At 40.9% G+C, this 17,838-nt stretch overlaps 1 protein-coding gene across 3 annotated transcripts; it reads left to right on the top strand.

Moving 5' to 3' along the window:
* Positions 1-541: 541 nt before the first annotated feature.
* On the top strand, positions 542-17,729 carry LOC124278450 (ubiquitin-conjugating enzyme E2 D2B-like). 3 transcript variants are annotated; one of them, XM_046714154.1, is made up of 6 exons: positions 543-619; positions 13,207-13,270; positions 14,714-14,745; positions 16,348-16,425; positions 16,840-16,945; positions 17,223-17,729. In XM_046714154.1, exons 1-6 carry the CDS (start codon positions 596-598, stop codon positions 17,363-17,365), a joined length of 447 nt encoding a protein of 148 aa, XP_046570110.1. In that variant the 5' UTR covers positions 543-595; the 3' UTR covers positions 17,366-17,729. The 3 variants fall into 3 exon arrangements, with proteins under 3 accessions (XP_046570111.1, XP_046570110.1, XP_046570109.1); XM_046714153.1 differs by lacking the exon at positions 543-619 and adding an exon at positions 12,778-12,877 and having other exon boundaries at positions 17,223-17,728; XM_046714155.1 differs by lacking the exons at positions 13,207-13,270; positions 14,714-14,745; positions 16,348-16,425; positions 16,840-16,945; positions 17,223-17,729 and adding exons at positions 993-1,059; positions 2,074-2,105; positions 5,848-5,953; positions 6,236-6,573 and having other exon boundaries at positions 542-619.
* The last annotated feature ends 109 nt before the right edge of the window (positions 17,730-17,838 follow it).

Genomic DNA, 17,838 nt, shown 5'->3' with positions numbered 1-17,838 from the left:
ATAAAGATATATTATTTCACGAATGACATGAGAAATGCTGAAATTGCGATAACTGTTACAGTTATATATAATTAGTTGTGAGAAAACAGCTATTTATACAGCCTTGATTCCCTTCCGCCGCGTTATATAAAAACACGATCGGCGGCAGTGAACGGGCTGGACACATCGGTGAATAGCTAATTACGTTTCATAATTAATTCTGATTCATTAATTTAACGAACGGCGGTGTAATTTTGGAAATACCGCTAAAATATGGCGATAACTGTTCGGCAGCCTGTATAGTTTTATCGATAATTTTCTGAAATATTCACATTGAATACGCCAGGAAATGCACTGCGCTTCCTGTACGGTTGTTCACTCTTAATTTTTTAAAGAAAAAAATATCAACCTGACGCTTTGTGTGTGAAACAACCTGCGCTTTGTCAAACTGCATCAGAAAGCTATTTGCAAACGTCAGGTAAACTATAGGTTACGCCCGCTTCACACATCTCCTTTCATGCGCAGTAATGTAGGGGAGGTAACTTGGTAAACATTCCTCTACACAACATTAGACCATGACGAATCTGAGCTGATTTCACAATTCCACCTGGGAACCATGGCTTTGAGGCGAATATACAAGGTACAAGTATCCACGATGGTAGCACTGTTCCCTAATGTCGATATTATGATTACTTTTAAATTATCTAGGCCAATTTCTTGATCGCTATATCATAGATCACTTCCGCATTGATAGCTTGTGTTTTTTGTGTTATGAAATCGGAGGTTTATTCACTGCGTAGACCAGCTAAAGGATATTGTAAATAAATATATACCACAGCAGATATGACCAAGTGATGAGAATACCGAGCGTACAGTAGTACATATATAAGATCTATGAACTATATATATATATATATGTATATATAATTATTATTATTATTATTACGGTTTGTCATCCATTAACATTCTGGTTGATGTAATTGAATCATGTATTAAGCTTACTATACATACAGGAGTGGCAGGACTGTGTGGAACACCCCATGGAAGGGATATCCTTCAAAATACCCTACGCAGACAACTGTAGGTGACAAAAGATATTTTTACCGTTTTATTATGTACTGAAGAACATTTTATAAACGGATGTATGACAGAATATTTGCCTTGAAGGTATTTTACCGTCATTAGTTCCACATGTTTTTCTCAGCGGTAAATGAAAGACTATATATCTCCTTCTGTTACTGCTTGTTTGAACTACACCACCATGGGACAACCATACCTCTGACGACTGGGGGCTTGGGGTAGCCTAGTGGTTAAGGCCTTGGCTCGTCACGCAAAAGACCTGGGTTCGATTCCCCACATGGGCATAATGTGTGAAACCCATTTCTGGTGTCCCCCGCCGTGATGTTGCTGGAATATTGCTAAAAGCGGCGTAAAACTAAACTCAGTCAGTCTGACGACTGCTTACCAGCCACGTTCGCTGATGACACAACTCTACCTTATTAAAAAATTAGAAATGGCTCCATTGAACAATTACCAATTTTACTTCGTGGTACCAGTAATTCTTTTGGTTTTAAATCTATCTAATACAATAGAGGTGATAACTGATGTTAAGGGAAAGTAAATAACCAAGTCGTTGATGATTTTCAATAACTTGTACACTACCCTCGATTCATGATTGAATAGCCTAGTGGTTAAAGCGTTGGCTCGTCACGCCAAAGACCCGGGTTCGATTCCCCATATGGGTACAATATGTGAAGCCCATTTCTGGTGTCCCCCGCCGTGATATTGCTGGAATATTGCTAAAAGCGGCGTAAAACCATACTCACTCACTCATATTCATGATTACTTTTAAACGAAATACAGATCAATGCCCTAAGAAAGGTAAGTAAAGACTGTGGTTTCCTTCGTCGCGTTAATCAGCGTATTTGTCGATTGTGTCCTTTTTAATCATCATCAAAAGTGGGTGCTTGCTTTCTTCTGACGGGTATTATAAACAAAATTTCCAACAAGAACCTGGAACTATAATATTTTGATTTCATATATTAGAATCAACGGTTTCGTTTTTGTTACCATTCAGAAATTGATCTGTTGCAGCGTTTTACTGGGACGCGATCATAGAGGGTCCGGTATGTATAAATGTCCAAGTATTTATCTAACATAAGATACCAGTGCAGTCTTTAAAAGAAATCATAATTCATACTTTGATTACCTCTACGTTATATAAGAACTGTTTTATTTAGATTTGTTGTTGGTTTGTTTTACACCTAAACTGTGATACTGAACATACTGTTTCACGATCCTTTGTAGACAGGCATTAAATTATAGTCAATTTGCTGCGATATTGCCAATGCAATGTAAAATATAATTCACTCACTCACTCTATTAGATTTGTTCAGTAAATATAATTTTTGCGGTGCCCAAATAGCCAAGAAACGGTATCAGTGGTTGTAGGGTTATGTGGCTGAACATGGCGCTCAGAATTATTGTTCTTATATACGGATGTACACGGGTGTATGTTAATGTGCACGCGTTTGCCACAGTTTAAACTGAATTCCATTAGACAAATTATGCTATCCGTGAAGATTGTAATTAGGGTTATAATTGGTCTTCAGCAACCCGTGCTTGTCGTAAAAGGCAATTAACGGGATCGTGTGGTCAGGCTCGCTGATTTGGTTGGCACATGTCATCGTATCTCAATTGCGTAGATTGATGCTCATGTTGTTGATCACTGGATTGTCTGGTATATAGACTCTATCATTTACAGACCGCCGGCATATAGCTGGAATATTGCTGAGTGCGGCGTTAAGCAGCAGCCAACCAGACAGATTATACTGACTCCGACCAGTCCTTGTTTTATTCCCCTAATGCCGAGCGCAAGGCTGGGTAATAACAAGCACCTTCCTTTATCACATTTAAACGGCCAGGGATCGAACCACCAATCTTCTGGGATCAAGACAAACATTCCATCCATCTTTAAACGATATAAATGGTCTGTACACACTAGGATATAATAGTCTATCAGTAAATATCGAGTCACCCATTGTTATAGACAAGTAGCGGGGCGGTGGGGTAGCCTAGCGGTTAAAGCATTCGGTCATCACGCCAACACCCGGCTTCAGTTCACCACATGGGTACACTATGTGAAGCCAATATTTGGTGTCCCCCCGCAGTGATATTGCTGGAATATTGCTAAAAACTCACCTTACTCACTCACTCTAGACAAATGGTTTAAAGACCTTTACTCCCTGGTGCTTATGAGGGTTCTGATGTAACAATAATTTCACATCGTCGTAAAGGATATATTGAGGACATAGTGTTGTTCTGCACGCAGTCATCAATATTCCTGCTACATCTGGAGCATACAAACCACTGACTGATAGCACGAGCTGCATAGTGACATTGACTCTGATTTCCTTTGCCAGGTTGGTACACCCTATGAAGGTGGGACTTTTATGTTGGACGTGGTGTTCCCCGTGGACTATCCGTTTAAACCCCCCAAGGTGAGAAACTGATTTAAATCTTCGAAGGTAATAAACTAGCGCCCCAAAGAAACGCCACCAAATATTTTTCTGGTCTAAAACAAAACAAAAGCAAATTATGGTAACATTAAATGTTTTATTGTAAAAAAGCAATCATTCAGCAACAGTATTTAATGGATAACAAGACGAAAATCGACGCAGCTCGTGATCTAATGACATTGGCGTGCACTGTCCAGTATTCGATCACCAATGCAGAATCGACTGACAGCTTTTACAACTTTCTGGGCAGCACATATTGTTCATTACCGGGTGTGGCCACCCCTAGCAGTGGCTGATTTTGGCGTTTCCGAATACGACGTCCCAGTTGGTCAAAGGTGCTCAATTTGGAACAGATCGGGCGACCTCGTCCGTCAGACTTGAAGAGGTGGAACCTGCTTTCGTCACTAAAGAGCACTCTTCGCCAGTTTCGCTGCTGTCAGTGTGGCACTGTCCTTGTCCATCTCAGTCTGGCACGTCGGTGTTGGCACGTCAACGTCATGCCCTTGAAAGGTCGATAGGCACGGTGACAATGATGGTTGAGTCGTCTGGCCACAGTCTGTCTGCTGACTGGATGTCCAAAGCCGTTGGCGCTTGATGACGTCACAGTGACGTATCGGTTTCTCAGGTGAAGCACCCATAAATGTCAGTCTTCTTGTTGGGTAGTGACCTTCGGTCTACCACTCCTGGGTCTGTCTGCAGTACTGCCAGTCTGTAGTAGACGTGGGACAAGTCTGGCGATGGTGAATTTGCAGCATCCCATGGTCCTAGCCACATGCCCTTGTGTTGCTCCCATCTGTAGCATACCGATTGCTCTCTCCCTCTGCGCTGCGGTTAAACGAGGCGTGTACCTGGTTGTCAATCAATTAACATGATGAAAGGGAATAAACCTGGTCAGTTTTATACCCTTATTTGATACGGGTAACTTCGCGCACAATTTCCATTTTACGCGTGTAAATTCGTTTGTTTCCACTAAATACGAAATGCACGTGCAAGTGTTCACTGGGAATAGACATGTTGTGTTCGAGGGATGTGTTTTTAGCTATTTTCGATCTGATTGACAATTATTTTGAAAATTTACAATCATTTTTATTTTTGGGCGTTTCTTTAAACTAAAATAAAATGTGCCTATTAATTTCATAAAGCAACAAACCTATTAACGTCCCCTTTAAGAACTCCTAAAAGTGGGTTACCTTACCGAAAGAATATTTTTCCCCCTCCCTAACGTAAGATACCCCTTTTAGCCCCTTCGCGTAAGATACGGCTTGAAACTCCCTAAGCCCCTACAGAAAGAAACCCATTCCAAGTGCCTAAGATTAGGCCCCTTTAAAGCTTCGGTAACGGAAGATACAACATTTCGTTTTTCAATAGTCTATCATCGGTTTTCGTTTGAACAATTTATCTATTGATGTATACAGCTTGTATAATTATAGTGTCGACCCCAGCAGCTAGTGTATGTGCAGATAGTGGAGTTTCTCGATTGACGAGGTCCTGATTAAAGGTACTATATTACGCCACACTTCTTCTAAAAATAAATGGTGCAATTCTCTCAATAATACTATCAGCTCTCAGGGAAGCTACCTTTTAATTCATTCTAAAAAAATAAAATACGTACTTAGATTACAATATTAAATAAAAAAGATCAAATGAATTAATGAAACGTTGTATTAAATATACTCTCGCGCCCTCTACCGACCGAACAATATTTCAAGCGAACTCCATAGAGTTATGTCCCTTGGAGCGCTCTTTACGAATATCCTACGCATAACATATGTGATTGAAAGTTTGAAACCAGTTCGGCAAACACCGACAACACCGCGTGCGACTGTTTTCGATGTACGGGACAATTGTTTACATTCCGTATAGGCAGGTTTTCTCTGTTTGGAAGCTGTTCGCCTCGAAGTTTCAATTATCAATTTCAGGCAAGTCGTAAGGGATAAGTCTTTTATTGCATCAACAGGAAGCAAAAGTGAGTGCATATCATATCCCCAATATGAATATATAATATAGGCCAAAATATTGTCGAAAATGTGGGATATTGTGCTTTTAAGGAGGGTTTGCTGTTTATTTGTTTTAACACAGGTGCAGGTGGGTTTCCTTACCGAAAGAATAGTTTTTCATCCCATTTTAAGCTTCGGAAGATTCAGCGTCACGTTTTCAATAGTCTTTTATCGACGTTCGCGTGAACAAGTTTTCTATTGGTGCAAACAGCTTATATACTTATGGTGCCCACCCCAGAACTGTGTGTGTGTGTGTGTGTGTGTGTGTGTGTGTGTGTGTGTGTGTGTGTAGATAGTATGTGTGTAGATTAAGGAGGGTTTGCTGTTTATCTGCCTGTGCTGTCTTGACACAGGTGAAGTTCAAGACACCTGTCTATCACCCAAACATCCACAGGAAAGGCTTTCTCAACCTGGAAATTCTCAAAGAGACGTGGAGTCCAGCGCTCACTATAGCCAAAGGTGCGAATGATACCGCCGTCTTACCCGAGACAGTGGTCACAATTAAAACTGTTACTTTCCCGTATTACAACCTAAAATCTTTAGGAAACAAGGTAAAATGATCAATGAATGATTGTTGTTCCCCTTGGCTCGAGACTAGTGAACTATAAAACACGCTGAAATAACTGCGTGATGTCAACGTCTGGTGCGATTTACATTGTCACAAGTGTTTGGTGGGACATTCCACAAGTCTTGTAACGGGATTTTGCGGGGGTTTCATAAATACATATTTCTTCGTTCCAGTTTTACTGTGTGTGAGATGCTTGCTGGTGGATGACATTAATGCGGATGATCCTTTGGAACCAGACATTGCCCGCCTGTACAAAACTGACCGTGCGAAATATAAGCAGACCGTCAGAGAGTGGACGAAGAAATATGCCATGTGAACTCATTTCCACAACTCACCATGTGAACTCATCTTCACAACTCACCATGTGAAATCATCTCAACAACTCACCATGTGAACTCATCTTCACAACTCACCATGTGAACTCATCTCCACAACTCACCATGTGAACTCATCTCCACAACTCACCATGTGAAATCATCTTACAACTCACCATGTCAGCTCATCTCCACAACTCACCATGTGAACTCATTGTAACAGCAGAAGATGTGATTTCATCGCCGAAAGCACGTGAACCCATCAAGACAACTCACCCTATGAACCCAATCTCCAAGACTCACCCTATGAACCCAATCTCCACAACTCACCCTATGAACCCAATCTCAACAACACATTACATGAGCTCATCTCCACAACTCACCATGTGAACTCATTGTCACAACAGAAGATGTGATCTAATCGCTGAACTCACCATTTGAACTCATCTCCACAACTCACCCTATGAACCCAATCTCCAAGACTCACCCTATGAACCCAATCTCCACAACTCACCCTATGAACCCAATCTCAACAACACATTACATGAGCTCATCTCCACAACTCACCATGTGAACTCATTGTCACAACAGAAGATGTGATCTAATCGCTGAACTCACCATTTGAACTCATCTCCACAACTCACCCTATGAACCCAATCTTCACAAAACATTACACGAACTCATCAAAACATATTACTTGAACTCATTGCCATTGCCTCAACAGGTGACACCGGCAATATATCTGCTATAAATTGTTTTAAACAAATTTACATTCCTCTGGAGTATCGGGATTTACTTGCCTCCCCTGCCTGTCGGGTACCCATGCAGGATTCACCCCATCCCTCTGGATACCATTGTTCTAAATGATAATGATAATTAGTATCTTGGGATGCCTCTGTTTCAAAGTTATTATGGCTGGGACGTGTCCAAATTGTCTACCCGGTACACTACCCCCTATTACCCTACCCTACCCGGATACCGGTTATGTTAAATCCAGACATCAAATTTGCAAGAAATGGCAAAACATTCTTCAGCTCGGAGGCTAAACTTTCGAGTTTTTCAAAATCTGAACTATGTATTATATTTTAAAAAGTGACTGTAAATTATGCCTAAATCTTCAAAGACAATACAACCTTTTAATCAAGAAAGGATAACATATTACATTGTTTAATCTATTAGTCACATGATCATAACGGGTCCGGGTGTTGAGACGGGTACACGGGTCCAACTCATTAACAAACAAAAAAACACACACACACACACACACACACACTATTGTGTTATATAAGGGGAGTTAACTCTTGCATCTCATCTCACATTCCATAACAAGTTACAACACCAGCAGTTGTGTCGCGACCATTATTACCCTGGATCCCTAGCCTGTTTTGGAAAGTTGATCATTGTTGCTGTTCGATGAATATTTCCATCATTGTATTTATTGCTCTATTTCATGCTACCTCTGTGATACCTTTACAGTGATTTGCATTACCTTTTAAACTTAGTGAATTTTTGAATACAATTGTTAAATTACATACCGTCTCTTTGTTGTTTGTCTGTTTCACACCGTGTTATTTAAGGGATTTATTCACCTTTAACGTTTCAACTTGGGAATATACACTAACATTTGTATCCAATTTGGCTGGCTAAAGATGTTAGATTCACTGCATTTGTTGTCCATAAACCAATTCTGTCAGCATTAATAACTTTTTTTTAGCTCTTTCTTAAAGAATTACCTTTAATAGTACCTTAAAAAAAGAAACACATAGGTGAGTTTGAAAATATTGGACTCATGCAAATGTAGCAAAAACAATAGAAATATACTATTTCTTTCCAAAAAGTCATCATTGTGTAATTGCTAAGAGTTTCAGCGCGAAAACGCGGCAATTATAACTTTCCCCCATGTTTGAGAAACCTTTGAACGTCACCAAGCAAAATGCACGTGCAAGTAAGGCAAAAGCTGTGTTTAATTTTGTCATTCGTTTTTGCCTGGAAAAGAGGAAATCATAATGCCATGACTGAGTTCCGTCTATCAAAACATCGCCATAGGCCGCCTTGAAGCTGGGGAGTCGCAGTCTGCAGTTGCCCGACATTTCAACGTTTCGGCGCAATCGCTTGCGGTGGTGTAGAGTCCGGAACTGGAACCCTACCAACTGGAGGCGAGTCTGGTTCAGTGATAAATAACGATTTTTTCTTCATCGGCGAAATGGAAGACAGTGTGTTTACCGTCGGAGAAATGAACGTTTTGCCCCTAATTGCATTCGACGGTGTGACAGATTCGGTGGAGGAAAGGTCATGGTGTGGGTTGCAATATCCAGCACACAAATATCTGATTTAATAGAGGTTCAAGGGAATTTGACAGCAAATCGGTACATCAACGGAGTCCTTGCACGTCACATGCTTCCAATTATGGACCCACAGAGGGGATTGTTCCAGCATGACAACGCTACTTCACATACAGCACGGGTCACGGTCAGCTACCTTTCCTGTTCTAACGTCAATGTCTTACCATGGCCTTCCCGATGACCTGGTCTAAACCTGATAGAACACCTATGGGATGAACTCAATCGACGTGTTCGTCAACCTGAAAATATGCCTCAGATACTTGCACAACTGGGGCATAATGGTGGCCATACAAGTACTGACTCGTTGGCTCAAGTAAACAGAAACACAACGATAAAGGTTGCTCTTGTGTTGACGAACACTTTGTTTATAGACGTGTGAATTTTCACCTTTTTACCATTGAAATTATATGAAATAATTGCTCTTAAACTAAGGTTATAAATTCTTCTAAAATGGATTATGCGTTTCTTTTTTGAAGCGTATAAAAACATAAAATGAAAGTGTTGAGAGTTTGAAATAATGGAATTGTGTTTCATATGACAAAGGAATCAAAATCTCATAATTCCAAACCCTGCTATTCATTATGGTCTTTGAAGGTTTATTTGGTGAAAATAAATATATTTATATAGCGCCGAGTGTGAGCTTGGCTGCTTACAGTCGCTTTGTTTTTCTATATATTTGGGAAGACAAACGATCGACAGAAAAATATTCAGTAGGAAACCATAGCTGCAGTCATGTAAACTATCCAAGGTGTGTCATTTGAATAGCGGCGTAAAACCAAACTCCCTCATTCACTCATTTGAATAGCATGGACTATCTCAACTAATAACTTTAATTCATGCAACATCAATTTTATCAGTAGGTGGAAAGGACAGACAGTTTACGGAAAGGGGTGAGTGAGTGAATCTAGGTTCTACTCCGCGTTTAGCAATGTTCCAGCAATATCACCAGAAATTGGGACACCAGAGTGAGTGAGTTATTATTTAACGTCATATCGGCAATATTGCAGCCATATTGTGACGAGAACATATTTGACATTGAAATGAATATCTGTATTATTATAAAACCTGTCGACGAAGGACAGTAAAACAACTAGAATATCACAATTAGAATTAAAACTAGTGTGGAAAGTTAAAACTGATAGCACTATTAGGACAATACAAGATAAAAAACAGGCTATAGATCGCCAACAACTGAAGGTTGATCACCATATTAGGGACTATGGGGACTTACATTACTTTTGCTACCTGCATGGACCCTAGCTGGATTTACACCATCCTTTCAGCTCCTGGCGATTGTAGTCGAATTTAGCCATAAGTTAAAAGCACAAAAATACTACATTTAAAGAATCTGGTAAGTTGAGATTGACTATAAATGTTTTGGGACTTACGTACCCTCTCAGGAGGACAATAATTTTACAGTACTTTAACTCCCTTTGAGGGTACAGCCACTAACAATCTAAGTTGATAATCTAAACTACCAATCATTAAAATACAGCTATCTACAGAACATATTATTCAAAATTCATCTATTAAATTAATTTCTTTAAAACAATAATTAAATGAAAATTAACAGTGTTAAAAAGATCCTTAACTGTTTTCACATTGAAACATTTATCCCATATGATGGAGAATTCAATACAGTCAAGCAGGATATGCACAAGGGATACAGAACGGAGGATCTTCACCTTTTAACAAGTATTTGTGAGTATAACGTGTATGGCCAATGCGGCATCCTGATGACCTCCTCAAATCTGGACTGACAACCCAAGTAGGTGTAACAAATATAGGGTTCTATTTCATGCAATTTGTTAATACCTACTTGGGTGTCCCACTTCTTTTGCATCAGATCACGGATGTAAGTTCTAATGCTAGCTTTGTAATCAGAGTAGGGAATAAGAAGTGGTGTCACAGATTTATTGAGTGCTGCCTTGTCAGCATGGGACACCAGAAATTGACTTCACACATTGTACCCATGTGGGAGATCGAACTAGGGTCTTCAGTTGTGACGAGCGGACGCTTTTATAATGAGGCTACCCACGACCCCTGTCCTTAAGGAAGTCCTATCACAGACTGTTTTGTGGGTAAACTTCGGATGACCTTTGAGGCATTAAAGTCCAAGTTTCCAGAACTTTGACGCAAAATAATTCTGTTTTCTATGTATTTTGTAATATCAAGTTAACGATATTCAAAACGAACGCATATTATACAAAGTACCCGTATCCTCGAGATTTTGACCAGTAGCATCTGGTGTACTGAAATTATAATAATAAATAATAATAGGCCATTTATATAGCGCCTTTCCACGTCACAGGGATATGCTCAAAGCGCTTCCTGAGCTCAAGTTAAAACTATATACAGTTGGCAGGTACGGATGATTGGAAGTCACTTGTAGCGAAGAAATAGATGAGTCTTTAGTCGTGTTTTGAATGTACTTAGGGAAGGAGATGATTTTAACTCGATAGGGAGAGAGTTCCACAGAGAAGCTGCTGCATATGAAAAGGTCCTTGAGCCAAATGATTTGAGACTGTAGCTCGGGACAGCAAGTAACAGTTGTTGTGATGAGCGCAGGGTTCTTTCTGGAGAGTAATGTGTCAGAAGGTCTTGAAGGTAGGAAGGTCCTGAGTTGTAGAAAGACTGGTAGGTGAGGCAGAGAATCTTGAAATCAATCCTTTCACGAATACGGAGCCAGTGTAGAGAGTTTAGGATGGGAGAGATGTGACAGCGAGGACTGGTGAGAGTGATGATGCGTGCAGCTTTGTTCTGGATTTTCTGAAGACGATGGAGTTGAGAGGAAGAGATGCCAAACAGTAAACTGTTGCAGTAATCCAGGCGGGATAAAATCAGTGTCCGCACAAGGGTGGCAGTGGCTTCTTTTGTTAGGACTTTGCGGATGCTGCCGATGTTCTTCAGATGGTAGTGGCAGGTCTTTACTAGATGATTTATTTGCTTGTCCATGCTGAGGTTTGAGTCCAAAAGAACGCCAAGGTTTTTCACAAGAGGAGAAAAAGGAATCGAAATTCCTTGTTGTGAATACCTTTGAACCAAGTCAATCGCTTGGTCGTCACCAGCCTTCCGATTTCCTTGAAGAGAGATATTCACGCATGCATTGTATGCTTGTGAACCTGTGCAGTTAAACCTTGGATATATCCCCGCATGTGCTTATACTATCAAACACTGCTATTATAATGTTATACAACTAATAAAGCCGTCCACTCACAATCGATATTCGGCCACGATCGCCATTTCCGTTGTTCTGTAAGACAAGCAACAGAAACTAGACTTATAATTCCAGGAAATATCTGATCAGAATGAACCCTGGCAGCCTGCAGCATTAGATATACCATATCTTATCTATCATATTTTATAACTTAAATGACGCGTTCACCTTCACAACTGGCATGCTCAATGGGATCAACTTTGTATAACAGACATCCAATTTGAAAACACCTCAGTATATCCATTCCAGATCCTAGTTTCAAGCCCCTGCATCCGGGTTGTTCGTGTTTGGAGTGAGTGAGTTTTAGTTTTACGGCTCTTTTAGCAATATTCCACCAATATCACGGCGGCGTCACATATTGTGCCCATGTTGGGAAACGAACTCGCGTGACGAGCGAACGCTTTAGCCACTAGGCTGCACCACCGCCCTTTTAGTGTCAGGAACATCTGCTCAAATATTGGGCAGATCCGTTGTATTCATCTGGGAAGGACAGGCTCTGTTTTCATCCTTGGATCTGAATCAATTGCAATATTCACTGAAACCTCGTTTTATAAAATGACGGCCATGGGCAGTCTTTAGAGATTGAAAATAGGAATAATTTAATTTAATTTAATTTAATATATAATGTTTTGAAATATTCATATTGAATACGACAGGAAAGACACTGCTCTTCCTATACCGTTGTTCTCTCTTATTTTCTTTTAGAAAAAAATGTCAATCTGACGCTTTGTGTTTGCGCATTTGTTGTAAAACTGCATCAGAAAACTATTTGCAAACGTCAGGTGAACTATAGGGTACGTACGCTTCACACATCTCCTTTCATGCGCAGTAATGTAGGGGAGGTAACTTGGTAAACATTCCTCTACACAAAATTAGACCATGACGAATCTAAGCATTTCACAATTTCACCCGGGAACCATGGCTATGAAGCGAATATACAAGGTACACATATCCACGAGGGTAGCACTGTTACCTAATGTCGATATTATGATTGCTTTTAAACTATCTAGGCCATTTTCTTGGTCGCTATTTCATCGAAGCAGGGAACGATCATATTCACTTCCGCATTGTAAGCTTGTGGTTTTGTGTTATGAAATCGGAGGTTTATTCACTGTATTGACCAGCTATTGGATATTGTACGTAAATATAGACCACAGCAAATATGTACTGAAGTAAGTTTGTCATTATTATTATTATTATTAGCGTTTGTCATCCATTAACATTATTGTTGATGTAATCGTCTCATGTGTTAACCTGTTTTATACATACAGGAATGGCAGAACTTTGTGGAAGATCCTATTAAGGGGATATCCTACGGACCCCCCCTAGACCACTGTAGGTGACAAAAGTATTTTTCATTATTAATATTGTGTTATGTACTGAAGCACATTTTATAAACTCTCACTAGTTCCACATGCTTTTCTCAGTTGCCTCATTCTGTTACTGATTGTTTGAAATACACTAAACGCCAAAAGAAACGTTACCGTCCTTCCTTATGACGGAGGTACCTATCTTCAGCTGGCGTTGTGATGCGTGGACGTCCGCTTCTTGGTCTGTCTACGGTGACCACAGTCTGCCTGAAGCCCCGAATAAGTCTTATAACCGTGATACGGTGGCATCCGAGGTGAGGTGAGGTGAAATTGGGTTTAACGTCGCGCTGGAGAATATTTCGCTCATATGACGACGTGTATGCGTGTGTATGTGTATGTGCGGCTGCTTGTACTAGCCCAAACTGAAGCTGGTTTTATAGTGCTAGCCCACTGAGATACCATGCCGCAGTTAAGCATGAATACCCCACTCAGACACATTATACTGACTCCCGAGCCGAGCAGGGACCAACAAGTACCATATTTTAACGTCTTTTGGTATGACGCGGTGGGGGATCGAACCCGCGACCTTCCGCTCTCCCGAGCAGACGCTCTAACCACTACACCACGGAGGCGGTCCGGTGGCATCCGAGGGCGTTGGCAACAGCATTGTATGTGGACCCCATCTGCACCATCCCGATGGCTCTTTCTCTCTCTTCAGCTGTTAATCGTGGCATATTTCACGTACTTGTGTATCATATCATATTTTCTCGGCTCTCTTCATACCCTATAGAATCAGTCTGCATGTGAAATGGATGCAAATACTGCTTGAATATTGCTGCGTTTGGGCGATTGATAATGCTATGTGTTAACATAAAATGGAAAAATGTTACTTTGCAAGCAACAATGTTAACAAAGATCATTGTAGAAATTCCTAAACATTTTTTCACAATATCAAAGACACTTTTTACTTGTCTTATTTTAATAGTTGAAATATGGTGACTTTAAATGGTTTATCTTTGTCCCCAAGTAGAATTTTATTTCAACCTTGCTTTTTGACATCTAATCACTGTTATTGGTATATTTCGGCATGGACGAAAATAGGCCAATATAACTCTTCTGAAAAAGATGCATTTCACCTAAATATGAATGCATTTGAGAATTTTAATTCGTGATTTTCATAAAGCTGTGTTGTTAAGCTTTCATGTAAACTAATACCTTCTAACATATCTTTGATATTTTTTAAGTAATTCAGAAAGGTAGGAGGGTAACGTTTCTTTTGTCGTGTAGTGTCAACCATACCTCTGACGTCTGGTTACCAGTCACGTTTGCTGATGACTCCGTGCGCCCATATTAAAGATTAAGAAATGGCTTCATTGAAAAGTACCAATTTTACTTCGTTGTACCAGTAATTGTTTTTGGTTTTAAAGCTATCTAAAACAATTACAATTTAGATGTTGTTCTGTTGCAGGGAACCACTGGGACGCGATCATAGAAGGTCCGGTATGTATAAATGTCCAAGTATTATCTTCACATTTCTCAGTGGACTGTAACCTAAGAGACCCCAGGTCTTTAAAACAAATAATAATTCACATTTTGATGACCTCTAAGTTATATAAGAACTGTAAAGTATTATTTAGATTTGTTCTTGGTTTGTTTTTCATCGTAACTGTGATACTGAGTGAGTGAGTTCAGTTTTACGCCGCTTTTAGCAATATTCCAGCAATATTACGGCGGGGGACACCAGAAATGGGCTTCACACATTGTACCCATGTGGGGACTCGAACCCGGGTCTTCGGCGTGACGAGCGAACGCTTTAACCACTGGGCTGCCCCACCGCCCCCTGTGATACTGAACATACTGTTTTACTATCCTTTGTAGACAGACATTTAATGGTATTAGTCAACTAGTTCTCATCGCGATATGGCTGCAATATTGGCGATGCAATGTAAAATTATAATTCACTCACTCACTCAGTTAGATTTGTTCAGTAAATATAGGTTTTTCGGTGCTCAAAGTGCGATAACAAACACTGGCAGTGGTTTGAGGATTATGTGGTTGAACGTGGCGCTTAAAGTGAGTGAGTGAGTTTAGTTTTACGCCGCACTCAGCAATATTCCAGCTATATGGCGGCGGTCTGTAAATAATCGAGTCTGGACCAGACAATCCAGTGATCAACAGCATGAGCATCAATCTGCGCAAGTGGAAACCGATGGCATGTGTCAACCAAGCCAGCGAGCCTGACCACCCGATCCCGTTAGTCGCCTCTTACGACAAGCAAGGGTTACTGAAGTTTCATTTTAACCCGGACCTTCACGGGTCAAACGTGGCGCTTAGAAGTATTGTTCTTATATAAGGACGTACATGAGTGTTGAATCCCATCATACAGATTATACTACCCGTGAATATCCGGGTTAGAATTGATCTTCAGCAACACATGCTTGCCTTGTCGTAAAAGTCAACTAACGGGATCGGGTTGTCAGGCTCGCCGACTTGGTTGGCACATGTCATCGTATCCCAGTTGTGTAGATTGATGGTTATGCTGTTGATCACTGGATTGTCTGGTTCAGACTCGATTATTAAAAGACCACCGCCATAACGCTGGACTATTGCAGAGTTCACCAATCCAACCAACCAACCAACCATACAGATTATACTGACTCCGACCAGTCCTTGTTTTATCTTCTGAGCGCAAGGCACAGTAACAGCAAACATCATCGTTAACCACTTTAATGCATGAAAAGGCTGGGGATCAAACCACCAATATTCTTCGCTCAAGACAGTCATTCTATCGATTCCCCACATGGGTACAATGTGTGAAGCCCATTTCTGGTTGCCCCCGCAGTGATATTGCTGGAATATTGCTGAAGGCGTAAAGCTCACCTCACTCACTCACTCTAGACAAGCGGTTTAAAGACCTTTATCCCCTGGTGCTTATGAGGGTTCTGATGTGACATTGATTTCTTATCGTCGTTAAGGATAGACTGAGGACGTAGTGACATGCATGTTGTTTTGCACCGCAGTCATCAATATTCCTGCTACATCTGGAGCATACAAACCATTGACTGATAGCATAGTGACATTGACTCTGATTTCCTTTGTCAGGCTGGTACACCCTATGAAGGTGGGTCTTTTATGTTGGACGTGGTGATCCCCGTGGAATACCCATTTGCACCCCCCAAGGTGAGAAACCGATTTAAATCTCCGAAGGTAACATACCTGTCTCTATATAACTCACGAGAGAACCTCTTGAAGTCCCCTTGAAGGACCTCTGAATGTGGGTTACCTTACCGAAAGAATAATGTTGCCCTATAAGGCAAGATGGCTCTTTCAGCCTCTTCGCGTCAGATTGACGTTCCGTACCAAAAGAAACTCCTTTCAACCGCCTGTTAGATCCCTTTTAATCAACGTCCCGTTCTTCAATAGTCTATCATCGATTTTTGTGTGACCAATTTATCTATTGTAGTGGACAGCTAATATATTAATAGTGCCGACCCCAGAAACTAGTGCATGTGTAGATATAGTTGAGCATCTCGATTGACGAGGTCCTGATTAAGGAGGGTTTGCTCTGTATCTGCCTGTGCTGTCTTGACACAGGTGCAGTTCAAGACACGTGTCTATCACCCAAACATCAGCAGGAAAGGCGTGTTCAAGCTGGACGTTCTCAGAGATCAGTGGAGCTCACCAATCACTGTAGCCAAAGGTGCGAATGATACCACCATCTTATCAGAGACAGTGTCCACGATTTGTTAGTTTCTGTCTTACAACACAAAGTCTTTAGGAAACAAATTGAAATGATCTAGGCATGATTTTTGTTTCCCTTGCCTTGAGACTAGTGAACTATAGAACACACCTGAAATAACTGCGTGATGTCAACGTCTGGTGTGATTTACATTGTAACAAAAGTTTGGTAGGATAGTCCACAGTTTTTGTAACAGGAGTTGGCAGGAGTTTCATAAATATATATTTCTTCGTTCCAGTTTTACTGTATGTGAGATGCTTGCTGGTGGATGACATTAATCCAGATGATCCCTTGGAACCAGACATTGCCCGTCTGTACAAAACTGACCGGGCGAAATATGAGCAGACCGTCAGAGAGTGGACGAAGAAATATGCCATGTGAAGTCATCTCCACAACTCACCATGTCAGCTCATCTCCACAACTCACCATGTGAACTCATCTCCACAACTCACCATGTGAACTCATCTCCACAACTCACCATGTGAACTCATCTCCACAACTCACCATGTGAACTCATCTCAACAACTCACCATGTCAGAACTCATCTCCACAACTCACCATGTCAGCTCATCTCCATAACTCACCATGTCAGCTCATCTCCACAACTCACCATGTCAACTCATCTCCACAACTCACCATGTCAGCTCATCTCCACAACTCACCATGTCAGCTCATCTCCACAACTCACCATGTCAACTCATCTCCACAACTCACCATGTCAACTCATCTCCACAACTCACCATGTGAACTCATCTCCACAACTCACCATGTCAACTCATCTCCACAACTCACCATGTCAACTCATCTCCACAACTCACCATGTGAAGTCATCTCCACAACTCACCATGTGAACT

This window comes from Haliotis rubra, unplaced genomic scaffold, assembly GCF_003918875.1.
Source record: "Haliotis rubra isolate DU_JTF1 unplaced genomic scaffold, ASM391887v1 Scf237, whole genome shotgun sequence".
In the NCBI taxonomy this organism is placed as follows: Eukaryota; Metazoa; Mollusca; class Gastropoda; order Lepetellida; family Haliotidae; genus Haliotis; species Haliotis rubra.
This window is presented reverse-complemented; position numbering and strand designations above follow the sequence as displayed.

Bases quoted from the DNA above. Each gene is read 5' to 3' on its own strand.
- LOC124278450 (XM_046714153.1), top strand. From the start codon at position 12,815: ATGACGAATCTAAGCATTTCACAATTTCACCCGGGAACCATGGCTATG. The intron at 13,271-14,713 runs GTAGGTGACAAA...GTTCTGTTGCAG, and splicing joins CGGACCCCCCCTAGACCACT to GGAACCACTGGGACGCGATC. The intron at 16,946-17,222 runs GTGCGAATGATA...TCTTCGTTCCAG, and splicing joins ACCAATCACTGTAGCCAAAG to TTTTACTGTATGTGAGATGC.